The sequence below is a fragment of the Haliotis cracherodii genome, unplaced genomic scaffold (assembly GCF_022045235.1).
Source record: "Haliotis cracherodii isolate W230 unplaced genomic scaffold, xgHalCrac1.p SCAF_11, whole genome shotgun sequence".
NCBI lineage: Eukaryota > Metazoa > Mollusca > Gastropoda > Lepetellida > Haliotidae > Haliotis > Haliotis cracherodii.
The window spans coordinates 5,512,998-5,529,876 of NW_027266266.1; the positions used below are offsets into that span (position 1 = coordinate 5,512,998).

The following is a 16,879-nucleotide window of genomic DNA, read 5'->3' on the forward strand; positions in this document are numbered from 1 at the left end:
GTCAGATACTCCAGATACATCACCTGCAAATAAAATATTGGTTGGTTGGTTGGTTGTTTAACGCCGCACTCAACAATATTCCAGCTATATGACGGCGGCCTGTAAATAATCGAGTCTGGACCAGACAATCCAGTGATTGACATCATCACATCCGGACAATTGGGATAAGATGACATGCATCAACCAAGTCAGCGAGCCTGACCACCCGATCCCGTTAGTCGCCTCTTACGACAAGCATAGTCGCCTTTTACGGCAAGCATGGGTTGCTGAAGACCTATTCTACCCCGGATCTTCACGGGTCCGCAACTTAAAGACCTGCAACACTGGGGTAGTCGGTGCAGACCAAGATAATTTTTCCAACATTATGTCCAAAAATATCAAACAGCTGTTTTATAAAATGATAAATATTAGTTTGCTTGAACGAACAAACAAACAAATCACTTCACTACATTACTCATGCATTAGGAGTGAGTGGGTGAGTTTGGTTTAACGCCGCTTTGAACACTATTTCAGTTATTCAGATCGATGTGGGAGGAAAATTCGAAATGATGGAAGTCCTGAGTGTTTTCTACTTGGGTGAAACCTACGAGCACGGTTGTGGTGCTAAACCTGTAGACAATCGGGGCAAACCGGGGTTGAAGTCCACGATACTGAGTTCCTGGCATACCTAAAGGGACGCAACTCTGCCCGGCGAATTTCAGCATCCTAGACGGCTGGGCCCCCACAATGAAATAATGACAGCAAAAACACCGACATGATTTCTTCAAAAATACGTTTTATTTTATCGTCTAGTATCAAATATATACATATACATACACACACGCTCAAACGATTAACTGACATTCATCAAAATGTAAACTGTTGCGTTTAATTAATCAAAAACATGACGACTCAGCAAATGAATTTAAAAAAAAGGTTCACAAACCTGCTTTGGGAACCAGAGCGTAAAGTTAGTGAGTTGGGTTTGGCGCCGCTTAGATCAGTATTGCAGTGATTTCACCTTGTTGTAATGCCCGAAGTGAAGCATAAGTTTCTGGCGTGCAACACAGCGAATTGCGGCGCCTTTGTCGACTGTGCCACCCAATCAATCAGCACTGCTTCATGACAACGGTGATTCATAACATGCCCTAATGTATGTTCCCAATCACTCTACTCAAGTACTTCAAACAATCAATCAATCAATCAATCGATCAAGTTTTTTTCGTAATTCAGGCCACACGGCCCAAAGTACAGTTGTAAGATAAATATCATTTTAGGTCCAGAGTGTTCCATCTCTGTCGATCTCATTTTAGATAATTTACATAAATATAAAGCTATAAAGAGTAGTACATTAATATCTCATGATTTGAATAAATTTGCAAATATTACCTTTATAATATTTCTGTAATGAGGTAAAAAAAAGTATTTCTCAGGTGAATATATTTCTTACATTCAAACCTCTACAAAGTCGCCTCTTACGGCAAGCATAGGTTGCTGAAGACGTATTCTTCCCCGGATCTTCACGGGTCTAGTAGGTAAGTTTAGTCTCGCATCGCCTTTACGCAACGTTGTCTCCTCGTGAAGATCCGGGGTAGAATAGGTCTTCAGCAAAACATGCTTGCCGTAAAAGGCGACTATGCTTGTCGTAAGAGGGCGCTAACGGGATCGGGTGGTCAGGCTTGCTGACTTGGTTGATGCATGTCATCGTATCCCAATTGCGTGAATCGATGCTCATGATGTCAATCACTGGATCTGTTCCAGAATCGATTATTTACAGACCGCCGTCATAAAGCTTGAATATTGCTGAGAGCGGAGTTAAACAACAAACAAACAAACAAACAACAACGTCGCCTGGAAGTCAGGCGGAGGTCACAAGAATGGGTTTCACACAGTTGGTCGAACCCGGATATTCTCCTGCCATGCTACCCCTCCAGATCGAAGGTCGGGTAAAAGTCTCCGGGTATATCAAGTGGCCACCAGAAGCGAAGAGGCCAGTAGATACAGAGGGTTCGGATAATCCAAGGATAATCCGGTGGGAAGGAGCGAGCTGCAACGAAATCCAATAATGAAACATACACTAAAAAATATACATATAATTAGGGGCATGTGTCAGAGACCCGTGAAGATGCGGGGTAGAATAGGTCTCCAGCAACCCATGCTTGCCGTAAAAGGCGACTATGCTTGTCGTAAAAGGCGACTAACGGGATCGGGTGGTCAGGCTCGCTGACTTTGTTGATGAATGTCATTGATCCCAATTGCGTGGATCGATGCTCATGATGTCAATCACTGGATTGTCTGGTCCAAACTCGATTATTTACAGACCGCCGTTATAGCTGGAATATTGCTGAGTGCGGCGTTAAACAACAAACCAACCAACCAATGTGACAAGAGGACTAAGACATAATCTGATGAGCGAAAGAAACTATATCTCTCAATTGGTTTTATCATGTTTATTTTCAATTACAAATATCCCATGTTAGCGATATTTTATCTAGCAAAAGAAATGTTCTGACGCTTAGTCAAACCCGCAGAATACTTCTACGTGGTACAAATATATAATTTTTTTCAATTAGGTTTAAAACTTCTAAAAATGAAAAAAGTCGCATAATACACAATAGTTGTATCTTAGACATTCTATCTTTGAAAATCAATAAATTTTTATATTTAAGCACAGAAATACAATATTTCAAATAAGGTAGGAGACACGTGGATTCAGATTCATTTTTTACTTCAGTCTTCATTGAACCAATTTATTTTTACTAAACATACACAGACACAAATTACTTTTTGGCAAACAGTTGCAGGATTGAGTGTCAGTTGAATAGACATATTCAAGTTTAACAAAAATTCTTTCAAATTTCAATTTCATGAGAAACGTCGGGGTGGGGCGGCACCTAGAGGGGGGGGGGGGGGGGGGGGGGGGGGGTAGTCCAGGGGCAATATGCTGGGGGAATAGGCCCGGACCCCCGACGGAGAATTTTAACGGTAACTGAGAGGTAAAAGGGAAACAATTAAAACTAAATCTCAGTGTTCAACCATGATGCATTTATAATTGGACTCACCAAATTCCTCAACACGGTACATAGGAGCACCACTGCAAAATTCATTCACGAACTTGCTGCCGGTAGATGCTGATGGCTTCATAGAGGACAGTTTGTAGAAATGTTCTGTTTCGTCAAGATCGACCACACTCTGAAAAAAATCTTCTAATTATTGACATAGTTGTCTCAGTCAATTTAAACATAACTATCACATTTTATACAGACTAATTTTTCAGATGCCGCTGCAAAACAAGACTGCAATTAAAACACTGAGCCTAAATATTTTTTAGAAAAAACAATTTTTGAGTAATGTATTTTTTAGAAGAAAAAAAACATTGAACAGAAATGATTTTCTTTTTTTTGGCTTTTTGTGTTTTCAACAGTTTGAAGCATAATCATTTTTGTCACTTGGCGACAGAACCGCAAATAAATCGCAATGCTTTTAAGAAGTCTTTTTCAAGTACCGTAAACCGGCAACAGAATTTTTACGCCCGTTTCCTAAGGTTCATGAAACGTTTGTTTGAAGCATTAAAATGTTGATAAATGTTGTTTTCAGTTTGTTTTTTCGGTTTATAAGTAAGATAATCGACTTCCCCCTCGGGTTTTTGAAAACTCTAAACCTTGGGATAAAACCTATCACGCGGATGCGGTTGTTAAATATCTTAAAAACCGTCGGACGTGCTTTATCCTACACATATCAAATCCCTTAGATGGATGGAAGGATAGGACGCACGAGCGTGGGGTTCAGTCGGAACTTAGTATGCAAAGCGGCGTGCCGACTACCATTGAACATACATGTATTAGTATCATTTCATCTGTGAGCACACGATGTATATATGTTTTGTTTGTTTGATGTTTAACGCCGCACTCAGCAATATTCGAGCTATATGGCGGCGGTCTGTAAAATAATCGAGTCTGGACCAGACAATCCAGTCATTGACATCATGAGCATCGATCCACGCAATTGGATCGATGACATTCATCAACCAAGTCAGCGACCCTGCCCACCCGATCCAGTTAGTCGCCTTTTACGACAAGCATGGGCGTCTGAAGACATATTCTACCCCGGATCTTCACGGGTCTTTTCACAGTGAATCACTGTGAATAGCACCAGTTGTTCGCGGAAAGAGAAACAATGCCCCTGACGCTTTGATGAGATTTAATCTAGGTATAACTGTATCAATTTTTTTTTTAAATTTACGGCAAGCAGAAATTACAAAATATATATCAGCCAATGTTTGGACTATTGTGTATCATAAAAAATCATTTTGAATATATCACGTCAACGACACACGATGTTGTAGCAGTATCACTCGGAAGTGTTTGTACATCACCATCAAATGGGGGCACGGGTGGCCCAGTCGTCTCAGGCGCCGCGATTCGCTGTGCAGAGTTGCGTCCCTTGGGCACGCCTGAAAGCTATGATTGTGGTTTCGAATCCCGGTTCGCCCTGATTATGTTTCTAGGTTTGTCAGCACCATACCCGTACTCGTGGGTTTCACCAAAGTGGTAAACGTCCGAGACCTGCATCATTTCGGGCTTTCCTCCCACATTAAGCTGACACGCCGTGATATAACTGGGATACTGTTAAAAGCGGCGTTAAACCCAACTCACTCACTCACTCAACATCAAATAGGTGACACCAGGTGTTCGCGAGTCTTGTAAATATATCTCTGCCATCAATAGCTACCCCCGGCATGTATAATTAGTACTAAGAATCTGTTGTGGTTTTACGCTTTACAATATTTAATTTACACAGTGCTGAAGTGTTTCTAATGTTACACAGTGTCACAAAGGTCTACCTGACGGGTTCTCTCCTGAAGATCTTTCACTGTTTCCGCGAAAGTCTTTGCAGGTTTCGTCAAGAAGCAAATACCTCTGCCACCTCGTGAATCCAAGTGTTTGATTGCAAGGATCCCCTGAAAATAAAATTAAATTGAAAAAAAAACGTTTTGAGAGGGAACATAAAGCATGGAGCAGAGACGCTGGAACAAACAGTACGTCGACCATCAACAAACGTTTTCTGACGGTGCTCGTACGTCAGTTGCTGGGGACAGTCCGACAACCTTCGTGCGATAATGCCATTGTAAAGACAAGGTATGATAAGGGTCTTTTGTTTGTGTTTGTTTCTTTGTTGTTTAACGCCGCACTCAGCAATATTCCAGCTATATGACGGCGGTCTGTAAAATAATCGAGTCTGGACCAGACAATCCAGTGATTGACATCATGAGCATCGATCCATGCAATTGGGATCGATGACATGCATCAACCAAGTCAGCGAGCTTGACCACCCAATCCCGTTAGTCGCCTTTTACGACAAGCATAGTCGCCTTTTACGGCAAGAATGGGTTGCTGAAGACCTATTCTACCCCGGAATCTTCACGGGTCATAAGGGTCTTTTGAAAACGGGATCTGCATAATATATGAAATGTGCAAAACGTTGAGAAATGAAAAATTGTAATGAAAGCTACCAGATTTTATCAAATGAATTGGGGTACGGGTGGCCCAGTCGTTTAAGGCGCCTCGATTCGCTGTGCAGAGTTGCGTCCCTTGGGCCTTCCAGAAACCTATGATTGTTGCTTCGCCCCGATTATGTTTCTAGGTTAGTCAGAACCAAAACCGTGCGTTAAACCCAACTCACTCACTTAATCACTCAAATGAATAAGAGACAGACGTGGGTGTTTTGGTGCAATGCTGGTTTATAAATTAAAAACACTAGAAGCAAGGGTTGATCAATTCATCTTGGGTCACAGACGTGCTTAGCTATTAGCACTTCTGTACGTGATCAAGTGAGGTATCACAAACCTGCAAGCGTTGCATATATACACGACCAGCTTTCAGCGATTTGAACTAGTTGACCATTTTCATACGGAAATTCCAAAGAATTCCGTATCTTCAAATATGACATTTTCCTTTGACCATAAAGGGAAGCTATTCTACCTCGTCGTGGTTTGGGTTGTACTAAACGTGTTCTAAACCACTGTATTATCTGGGAATGAGAGGGTTCAGTCAACACACAGATATAATATTATCTGCCTATAGCTGTTGCTACAAGAACGTGACTGTGTGAGTATGGTTTTACACCGGTTTTAGCAATATCCAACAACATTCTTGGGGGATCCAAGAAATTAGCTTCTAACACTGAACCCATGTGGGGAATCGAATCCGTGATAAGCTGGCTGTACAAATAACTTTAATTTTTGTAATTATTTTACGATTTTATAATCATACTCTTTCACTCACTCCTTTTTACGACCTTTCATGCAACACACTCTGTGAACACAATCCTGTCGTAGGCTTGTGTCGATAGCAGTCATTTTAAGGGTGTTATGTTTCAGCGATGTGAGAAATGTATTTTAAATTGAAGGCGTCATTTGGTTTAATTCCACGGATAATTCAACAGTCTCCGAGTTGGGATGGTATGGCAATACATGTCGGAATTAATACGGCTCCATGTCGACATCCTACTCATGTTACGTGTTTTGCCTTCATTGTAAGGACACACAGACATGGCGTTACTTTGTTGATAAATTATTTACAAGCATCCGTTGGTAATAAATGCGATATAAAACAATATAGTTGGTGTTAAACAAGACTTTGTGAACACTTTCCCTTGCTTAAACTCGGGAGGGTACGGGTGGCCCGGTCGTCTAAGGCGCCGCGATTCGGGCTTTCCTCGCACATTAAGCTGACACGCCGTGATATAACTGGAATACTTTTAAAAGCGTCGTTAAACCGAACTTACTCACTCACTCACTTAAACTCGGGACATGTAAAACTTCTTCCACTGAGGACTTTAACTAATATATGTTTGGGAAGATCGTTTAATATTCTGTATAAGATAGTTACGCGATAAATCACAAAGACCAATGAAAAACGAAGCGTAGTTTATAAGACTATAAACCATTGTTCTATCATGACCTTATTTCTGGAGATTTGAACACTCGCTCGCAACTCAATGACGTCGTATACTAGACGACGTTATTTTTGAGAGGGGAATGTCTAGTGAGTTGGGAGTGAGGAAAGGGTGGCTAGGTTTTTCCACATTGCAAATGCATGAATGTTAGCGTGCCCATGGATCCATGAGGGCTGGCGTAGACATAGTGAGATTGTTGTAGGGATGTGGTGGGGAAAGATGAATACGATGCAAATATTCTGGTGACTATTTTTAAAGCTTGTAGATTTTATCATCATCCTTAAAGAGGCTGTTTATAATGTTGATGTCTCATATAAGAAATAAATGCCTCTCGTGGTTTATACTCTTTGCAGTGGTTTTTTTGCACGATAAACAACTCCCACGCGTCGTTTATTTCTAAAATGTTTTAAGAAGAACGGTACATTAGATTAGTAATACTCACTGCTTCGAAATCATGAAGACTTTGTGATCTGTGATACTGTCTCTCGTGGAGGGCGGGACTCTCTGACGACATCAGAATGACCCCTCTACTCAACACACGCGCACTCTCCCGTACGCGAAAGGGTGCTACAGGGTCAATGTTCCTTTGCCATTTAAATGTGCCTTCCTGTGAAAGAAAACACGTCACATTTACCTCAAACAGTCATCATTGCACGCTTCCATTGCCTTGCATCATCGATAAATCAATTTCGTCCCCTCGATGTCAGTAATAAATTATATTCATTAACTGAAACACCACACACAGTTATATGCGTTAACTGAAACACCACATACAGTTATTATATGCGTTAATTCAAACATCACATACAGTTATTATATGTGTTGACTGAAACATCACATATGGTTATTGTATGCGTTAACTGAAACATCACATACAGTTATTATATGCGTTAACTGAAACATCACATACAATTATTATGTGTGTTGACTGAAACATCACATATAGTTATTATATGCATTAACTGAAACATCACATACAATTATTATATGCGTTAACTGAAACATCACATACAATTATTATATGCGTTAACTGAAACATCACATACAATTATTATATGCGTTAACTGAAACATCACATACAGTTATATGCGTTAACTGAAACATCGTGAAGACCTGGGACAGAATAGGTCTTCAGCAACCCATGCTTGCAGTAAAAGGCGACTATGCTTGTCGTTAAAGGCGACTAACGGGATCGGGTGGTCAGGCTCGCTGACTTGGTTGATGCATGTCATCAATCCCAATTGCGTGGATCGATGCTCATGATATCAATCGCTGGATTGTCTGGTCCAGACTCGATTATTTACAGACCGCCGTCATATAGCTGGAATATTGTTGAGTGCGGCGTAAAACAACAAACAAACAAATAACTGAAACATCACATACAGTTATTATATGCGTTAACTGAAACATCACACACGGTGTATCTGTTACGCTGATAATACTTACATCTTCTGGGCCTTGAGGCCGGCAAGCTACATGTACGAAGAAAAGAATCGTGATTCCCGTTGCAAGCAGCATCTTTGCCTGTGGTCTGTTCCGTGCAAGTGTGTCCCTCCACAGCTCCCCGGAGATTATATATGTTATCATACACGGATCTGTGAAGGGGTAGCCAATCCATTCAAAGAAAACGAGATCCCGGATTGGAAAACACTTTCCACATATCCTGTTCATAAAATCGACCAATCAAACTGGCTGATAACAATCACTGTTGTAGGTCACACGGAAGTGAAGGTCGGCTGAATGCTATGACTAGTCATGGGTGACTGAAAAACGAGGCCAATGTCTGATTCATTGCTGGGGTAATATTTGTTTACTGTTTGTCGTTGCAATTACTGCCAAATTGTCGTGGTAAGGTTACTGCGTCTCTTGTCGGTACAAATGAAAACTTGACAAATTCCGGAAATATTTACCTATGTTCTATGGTTTTCTAAATTGCAATCTTTGCTAAATTAAAGCATATTTCGACATTTTACAAAATGGCTTAAATGTGACGATCCTGTTTTAATGAATCCGACGTTAATTGTTTATTTTCCTATGAATCTGTGAACCTTACAAAATAAGTTAACGCTGGTGAGATCAGGGAACAATTATTTGGGATACAAAAATGGGATTGTTTTTAAATATTGAGTTCGAATCCCGGTTTGCCCCGATTATGTTTCTAGGTTTGTCCGCACCAGACCCGTGCTCGTGGGTTTTACCGACGAGGTAAACGTCTCAGACCTGCATCACTTCGGGCTTTCTTCCCACATTTACTGTTAAACCAAACTCCCTCATACACTGTAGCACTGATAACACTGTAACACAATAACTCAACGTTCAAGGGACATTGACATATGCTGTTATCCCGAGTTCGAAACAAGCGATGCGGCCATTTTAGATCACAGGGACCAGATCTGTCGGTACCAGAACGTGTCATCGTTTTAAAAGATACATCGAGTTAATTAAGGTCGAAATAGTGACATGGCACTTCTCATCATCAGGATCATTTGGACATTACCCCTAGTATCATGACTCGTCAGTAATTATTAAGCTCTTGTGTTTTTTCAGAATAACTGTTTCATTACCCGATCTCCTATGGCGCAGCAATTCACTGTGCAGAGTTACGCCCCTCAGTCGTTCCAGGATCCGCTGTTCGTGGTTTTGACACAATAGGCGTGGCAGCACGTTAAGCTTACGCACCGTTATTTATTGAACTTATTTTCAGAGCGGCTTAAAGTCAAATTCTCTGACTCGATCATTCTTTCCATGTTTAAAATTGAACGGTCGGGTAGCCTCGTGGTTAAAGCGTTCGCTCGTCACGCCGAAGACCCGGGTTCGATTCCCGGCATGGGTACAATGTGTGAAGCCCATTTCTGGTGTCCCCCGCCGTTATATTGCTGGAATATTGCTAAAAGCGGCGTAAAACCATACTCACTCACTCACATGTTTTAAATTGTCCCTGCACTGAATAGAAAGGTCGGTTTGTCAACATCTGTGTTTGTCGGAAGGTGAGTACACGGAAAGGATCATCACTTATTGTTGTAAATGTAAACCTATTCGGTAAGAACAAGATTTGCAGCTTAATATCAATTGAATAAACATTTTGTAAATAAGAATAATTTTGACTGATTTTCATACACACTGGAGGGTCAGTAGCCATAATCTTATTTTCATCAAACCAGGTAAAACACCTTGCCAAGAGCTTGGATGCAATGCTTCAGTGAACACGTCAACATCCTGTTTGTGAGTACAAGTTAAATGTACCATGAATGCCAGCGGCATCCTCGTGGGGTGAGGGAAGGGTGGCTAGGTTTTTCCACATTGTAAATGTATGAACGTCAGCATGCGCAAGGATCCAAGAGGGCTGGCGTAGTGAGATAGTTGTAGGGATATGGTGGGGAAAGATGAATACGGTGTGTGTGTGTGTTGGTGTGTTGGGGTTTGTGTGCGCGTGCGTGCGAGCGTGCATGGGGATACGAAGATTGGCGTAGATATAGTGATATGCTTGTGTAAGTTAAGTGGTTGAGGAAGAATTGTTTGCAGAAGTATGAGTATGGATACACGGGAAGACATGGGGTTGGGGGACTGGGCGTGCCCATGCTGATGTCACTTCTTTTTTTCCTAATTTATAGTGTTTTCTTTTAATCTCTAAATGTGCTGCGCATTTTAATGACTTTAGTGTCTGAAAGGTCATACTGGCCGGGCATTGTACACATCTGCCCGAACTGCGTAGCAATGTCTATGTTGTACAATGCGCGGCACTTTAATAAAAACCATTATTCTTATTCTTCATATCGTCACCACATAACGCAGCACGTTACATCAATTTAATACAAAATCATGTTGTAAAGAAGACTTACACATGCAGCGGTGTTATTGTTCGAGGATTTGGGCTCTTGAATTTTAATGGCTATCATTTTATTGGGGATATGCATGTAAATACCCCAAGCTGTATTTTTAGCTTCTCTCATATTACCGTTCCGCTCAAAAAGGTTTTCATTATCCATCAATTAGCTGCTTGGATACATGCCATCCAGCTCTTCGAAACATTAACCGATTTCCCATTTTGAGAATAATAATTAATGCAACAACATCCTTTCCATATTCTTCATAAATCTCTGCTGGAGAGTCTGTTGTACGAATCCGACTATATTATGACCAGGTGTATATGAATCACTCTCACAAAGGTGGGCGTATCTTGCCTCTTCGGTGGCACACGTCACAAACACATGCAAAGGCAAGTCAACTGTTCCTCTGAAAAACACGGGAACACCCTTACTGTCTATCAGAAGAACTGAAGAGCCTCAGTTTCGGTACAAATACAGCTAGCCTTTCAATGCGGAATGGAGACAACGATGACGTCAGTTCTTGAGCAAATACGCTTTGCGAAAATGTACAGAACCAGTTTTAAGCTATTGAGGTCAAGATTTCGATTGTAAACTATTAACATTATCTAACAATCAACATGTGTGATCTGAACCGATGGAAGGCATCATAATATTTTACGATATACAAACGTCCGGTCCCCGAAGCAGAAAATTAAGATCGGAAGTACCATGAATATTATAGACGCTGTACTGCGATTTTAAACATAGTCGACTCAATTTCTGCCCAACACGATCTCGGAACATCGCTTCTGCTCCGAAGTCGCCTAGGAACAAATCGGCAAGAACTGTTTCCTTTACATTCACAAAACGGCAGTGTCGGCAGTGACATTATTAAGAGGCGTAAAATAATACACACTCGCCACGTTTGGGAAAAAAAAATTAAACGTCTGGGTCATTTCGTGTTATGACACATCTTGTTACACTTTTAAAATGAGGATACAATTAAACCCTCATAATGCATCGAGGATATGTTCCCGGGGACTTGATCTGTGTTTGTTTGTTTGTTTGTTGTGTAACGCCATTGTCAACAATATTCCAGCCACGTGGCAGCGGTCCTTAAATAATCAATCAATATCTATGGTGTTTGACGTTTTAAGTCCTGGACTGGATTTATCACAAACATTAGATCTGCTCATTGATTGCAAATGCAACGACCTGTTGTTTATACTATATTTTTGTTCAGGGGGCACCTGTTGTCCAGGTCGTCTAGAGCGCCGCAATCTGCCCTTGAGGCTTGCTAGACACTCATGACAGTGGGTTCATTCATGTCCCAACTAATCATCCTTGACAAAGTAGGGAACCATATTCAGTCAACTACGTTTATAACGAACTGACAGATATAACGAAATGTGTTTTGATTCCCTCCATTTCCTTTTTATTTGCTGTATGTATGCCATACGTATGATTATAAACGAACTACGGTTATAACGAAGTATAAATAGTGGTCCCTTTCAGTTCGTTCTAACCGTAGTATACTATAATTGTCATGACCACGTTTTCCATGTATCGGGCAAATTTAATTCATTATCCTAAACCAGTTAAATGTGCCATCCACACAAAATATTATTGTGATATATATTTTAATTAACCAGTTGTTTTGCTCAGTGGTATTTTGGAACTTATCTGCACTCTAACTCAGTTATTTGTACCTCAAAATTTCATGGTGCTCTGAATGATTATTATTTGAAACAAAACTTGCTACTGAGCAACGCCCAGTTTTTCTTAATTGGGGTGAGTGGGTGCGTGTGATTTTGCACAACTTCAGAAATGGTCCAGTCAAGTCACAAGACACAAAGTTTGTTTGTTTGTTTGTTTGTTTGTTGTTTAAAGCCGCACTCAGCAATATTCCAGCTATATGACGGCGGTCTGTAAAATAATCAAGTCTGGACCAGACAATCCAGTGATTGACACCATGAGCATCGATCCACGCAATTGGGATGGATGCCATGTATCACCCAAGTCAGCGAGCCTGACCACCCGATCCCGTTAGTCGCCTTTTACGACAAGCATAGTCACCTTTTACGGCATGCATGGGTTGCTGAAGACCTATTCTACCCCGGAATCTTCACGGGTCACACAAGACACACACACGGGGCGGTCAGGTAGCATAGTGGTTAAAGCGTTCGCTCGCCACGCCGAAGACCCAGGTTCGATTCCCGACATGGGTACAATGTGTGAAGCTCATTTGTGGTGTCCCCCGCCGTGATATTGCTGGAATATTGCTAAAAGCGGCGTAAAACAATACTCACTCACTCACTCACACAAGACACACACAATTGTGGATCAGAAATTGTGTTATTGTGGAATCGAACCAGGTTAAACGGGTTAAGCTCTCAGACCTAATTCACGTCGGGTGTACCTCAATCGTCAAACGGCGTTAATCCGAAATCTACTCACTCACTCACAATATTATTTTACTTCAGTAAGAAAGTGTTATCCCAAATCTTTTTATTCTCACTCACTGGTATCCGGGGTAGAATAGATCTTCAGCAACCCATTCTTACCGTAAAAGGCGGCTATGCTTGTCGTCAGAGGCATCTAACGGGGTCGAGAGGTCAAGCTCGCTGATTTGGTTGATGCATGTCATCGTATATCAATAGCGTAGATCGATGCTCATGGTGTCAATCACTGGGTTGTCTGGTTCAGACTCGATTATTTACAGACCGACATAATATAGCTGGACAATTGATGGGTGCGGCGTTAAACAATAAACAAACAAAGTCATTCACTCGTAAATACGCTTAGTTGTAAAGTGAAGAAATATTCAGAACTACCAAATGAACACACTTGTGTAAAAGTCAGTAGACCAGAAAGTCCCAGCTAGGCAGATACCTCTAATTCTAAGGGTTCTTGTTTATAATGTGCTCTAATGTTTGAGAATATGATTACGTACATCTGTTATCAGTAATTATAAAGCAGGTGGTTCTCAGAGAAAAGGAAGTGCAAGCTGTCATCATGTTGAGCTTTCAGAGACACACACTTGTGTCTTCAGCAAATTGAATTTCTATTTGTGATCAAAATTAAATTTCATAAATAAACATTTCATGGACTTGGGTAGAATATTGCATTTTTCGTACAGAACTTGCAGGGAATATTGTTTGCACGACAAGTGTAATAAATTAAATATATATATATATATATATATATATATATATATATATATATATATATATATATATATATATATATATAAATAAATATAAGTTCATATTAATAATGACTAATAATTGTTAGGTAGTGACTAATTTTGAAAACTTCAGCAAACTGATGACACGATCTTGGATCTAAAACTTGTAATTATCTTGTCACAGTATTTCACTACAGGCTTCATGGACTCATGTAAGGTTGGTTGGTTTGGTTTGTTGTTTAAAGCCGCACTCAGCAATATTCCATCTATATGACGGCGGTCTGTAAATAATCGAGTCTGGACCAGACAATCCAGTGATTGATATCACGAGCATCGATCCACGCAATTGGGACCGATGACATGCTTCAACCAAGTCAGCGAGCCTGACCACCAGATCCCGTTAGTCGCCTTTTACGACAAGCATGGGTTGCTGAAGACCTATTCTACCCCGGATCTTCACGGGTCACATAAAAGGAATAACATCATCACATAAAAGTAATAACATCATCACATATAAGGAATAACATCATCACATAAAAGGAATAACATCATCACATAAAAGGAATAACATCATCACATATAGGGAATAACATCATCACATAAAAGGAATAATATCATCACATAAAAGGAATAACATCATCACATAAAAGGAATAACATCATCACATATAAGGAATAACATCATCGCATAAAAGGAATACCATCATCACATAAAAGGAATAACATCATCACATATAAGGAATAACATCATCACTTAAAAGGAATAACATCACATATAAGGAATAACATCATCACATAAAAGGAATAACATCATCACATATACGGAATAACATCATCACATGATCATAATGTCCGCCGAACGTCGTATATAAGTGCAATAATCTTGGACGCGACGTTAAACTCCATTTCACCTCACCTCATATTGTCCGCCTCTGTAGTTACGAATATAATCAGTATTGAATGAAATCATGTCAAATAAAAACACATAAGAAGTCAATCAAGAAGGAGACAGCACAACAGCGACTTAAGCATATTTGTCAATAGGGTATTTTTGCTTTTATTACTGAACGAGTATTCAATCATATACAATTCCAATACTGCTTATTAAACAAACCAAATCGATTGCTAGCTATGACATATCGTGTTTGTACACTGTACAGTGTAACCATGGCTAAACTATTGTGTATTTGCATTCACAACAAACACAAGAAATCGGACAATATCTTATGTTCTGATCGCATTCTTGGAGAAAAGGTCATTCAGAATAAAAACGCCGTCTTATCTCACGTACGTGTTTGGCAACATATTTGTTGCGACTACCTGTAAAAAGTGTACTGTCGTAAACAACAATTTTGACTGTCCGTATTGGTTAAGTCAGGGGTAAAAATGGAAGTATGAATATCGTAGAATTCAATTGTAGTGCCACGTGGCATTATCGAGAAAAGTCACTGCAAAGTATTTTCTTTGAAATAATTGTTGGCTGATGACATTATTTTGTCATGCAAATTTGCAACGACGATCACCATCTTGCATGCCAAATATCGGTGGTTATTGTTCTTTGATTCATTCAAGATCTCATTTACAAATAATACCCATGTTGAACTATGTATTAATACAATATTGGGCGTTTAAAACTACTTGATCAGTTACGTCAACTGGATCAACTTTGTCTCCTGGGCATGAGGAGAAAGAATTCCTATATCAGCTGACCCTTGTGATTGTGTCCTGTCATCGCCATCTTGCTGTTTTCGCAGCCTATGTGAATGCATGTTCTTGAGCGCCGCAGTTAGCAATATTCCAAGCCTCTAAATATATCTGTTTTGAGCTACGGTTCTTGCAATCGGAGCTCACACAATGAGTCTAGTCACAGAACATGAATTGGTGAGTGAGTATGGTTTTACGCCGTTTTTAGAAATATTCCATCAATATCACGAGAAATGGGCTTCACTCATCGAACCCGGCTCGTCAGGCCGCTTTTAACAAATATTCCAACAATATCACGAGAAATGGGCTTCACTCATCGAACCCGGCTCGTCAGGCCGCTTTTAACAAATATTCCAACAATATCACGAGAAATGGGCTTCACTCATAGAACCCGTCTCTTCAGGGTAACGAACGAACGCGTTATCCATTAGGCTACCCCACCGCCCTCACAAAACGTGAACACCCGGTCCTCGTTACTCGATTCTCACGACATTCATAGCTTACCGTGGATGTGTTCAACCCCCAGAGCTTGTCCTCATGAGAGGGTACGTAAGTCCCATTTCATTCAAAGTATTTTTCACCTTTCCATGGTTTTATGCGTAGAATACTTGTTGGTTTTAAATGTTTGGCTTAACTTACTAACAAACACCAGTAGCCAGAGGGATGGTGTAAATCCTGCTGGGGTACCATGCAGGAAGCAGATGTACCGGAAGTCCCCATGGTCCCTAGTATGGTGGCCTAACTTTGGTTGCTGGTGATCTCTAGCCCAGTTTTATAATGTATTGTTATGAATAATCAAGTTTTTAATGACTAGTTTTAGGACTATATCTGTGATAATATAGTGCTTTTACTGTCCTTTGTCGAAAGATTTTATAGTCTGTATTTATGTATTATAACTGTGAAACTTGATTTAGTCACGATATGGTTGAAATATTGCCGATGTGACAAATAAATATAAATATTAATTGACTCACTCACTCACTAACCCACTCACCCACCCACTCACCCCCAGAGCAACCACAACGTAGCACAGAAACAAAACACGCTGTACTCGGTGGTACAGTCCCTTGAAGTCATACATCAAATACGAAAATGCTGCATGACGAAATGAGATTCCGCTTTTCACAACGACCTCTCCAGAACAACTGACCGTAAATCGACATTAAATAAGATGACATGCTGCCCATCTTTCGAGAAAGATACGAAACAGATAGCGTAATGATAAATTAGATATTCCCTTACCCAGA

At 40.4% G+C, this 16,879-nt stretch overlaps 1 protein-coding gene across 1 annotated transcript; it reads right to left on the reverse strand.

The window, feature by feature from the left end:
* Positions 1 to 755: 755 nt before the first annotated feature.
* Positions 756 to 8,523, reverse strand: LOC139456140 (uncharacterized). The gene is made up of 5 exons (XM_071237677.1): positions 8,383 to 8,523; positions 7,379 to 7,543; positions 4,823 to 4,939; positions 3,042 to 3,171; positions 756 to 2,026 (listed from the first exon to the last, which is right to left on the reverse strand). The coding sequence occupies exons 1-5, from the start codon at positions 8,521 to 8,523 to the stop codon at positions 1,902 to 1,904; spliced, it is 678 nt and encodes a 225-aa protein (XP_071093778.1). The 3' UTR covers positions 756 to 1,901.
* Positions 8,524 to 16,879: the final 8,356 nt, after the last annotated feature.

Coding starts and splice junctions, on each gene's coding strand:
- LOC139456140 (XM_071237677.1), bottom strand. CDS start 8,523: ATGATAACATATATAATCTCCGGGGAGCTGTGGAGGGACACACTTGCA. Junction 7,544..8,382: donor GGCCTCAAGGCCCAGAAGAT/GTAAGTATTATC, acceptor TTTCTTTCACAG/GAAGGCACATTTAAATGGCA. Junction 4,940..7,378: donor GTCTTCATGATTTCGAAGCA/GTGAGTATTACT, acceptor TTTTATTTTCAG/GGGATCCTTGCAATCAAACA.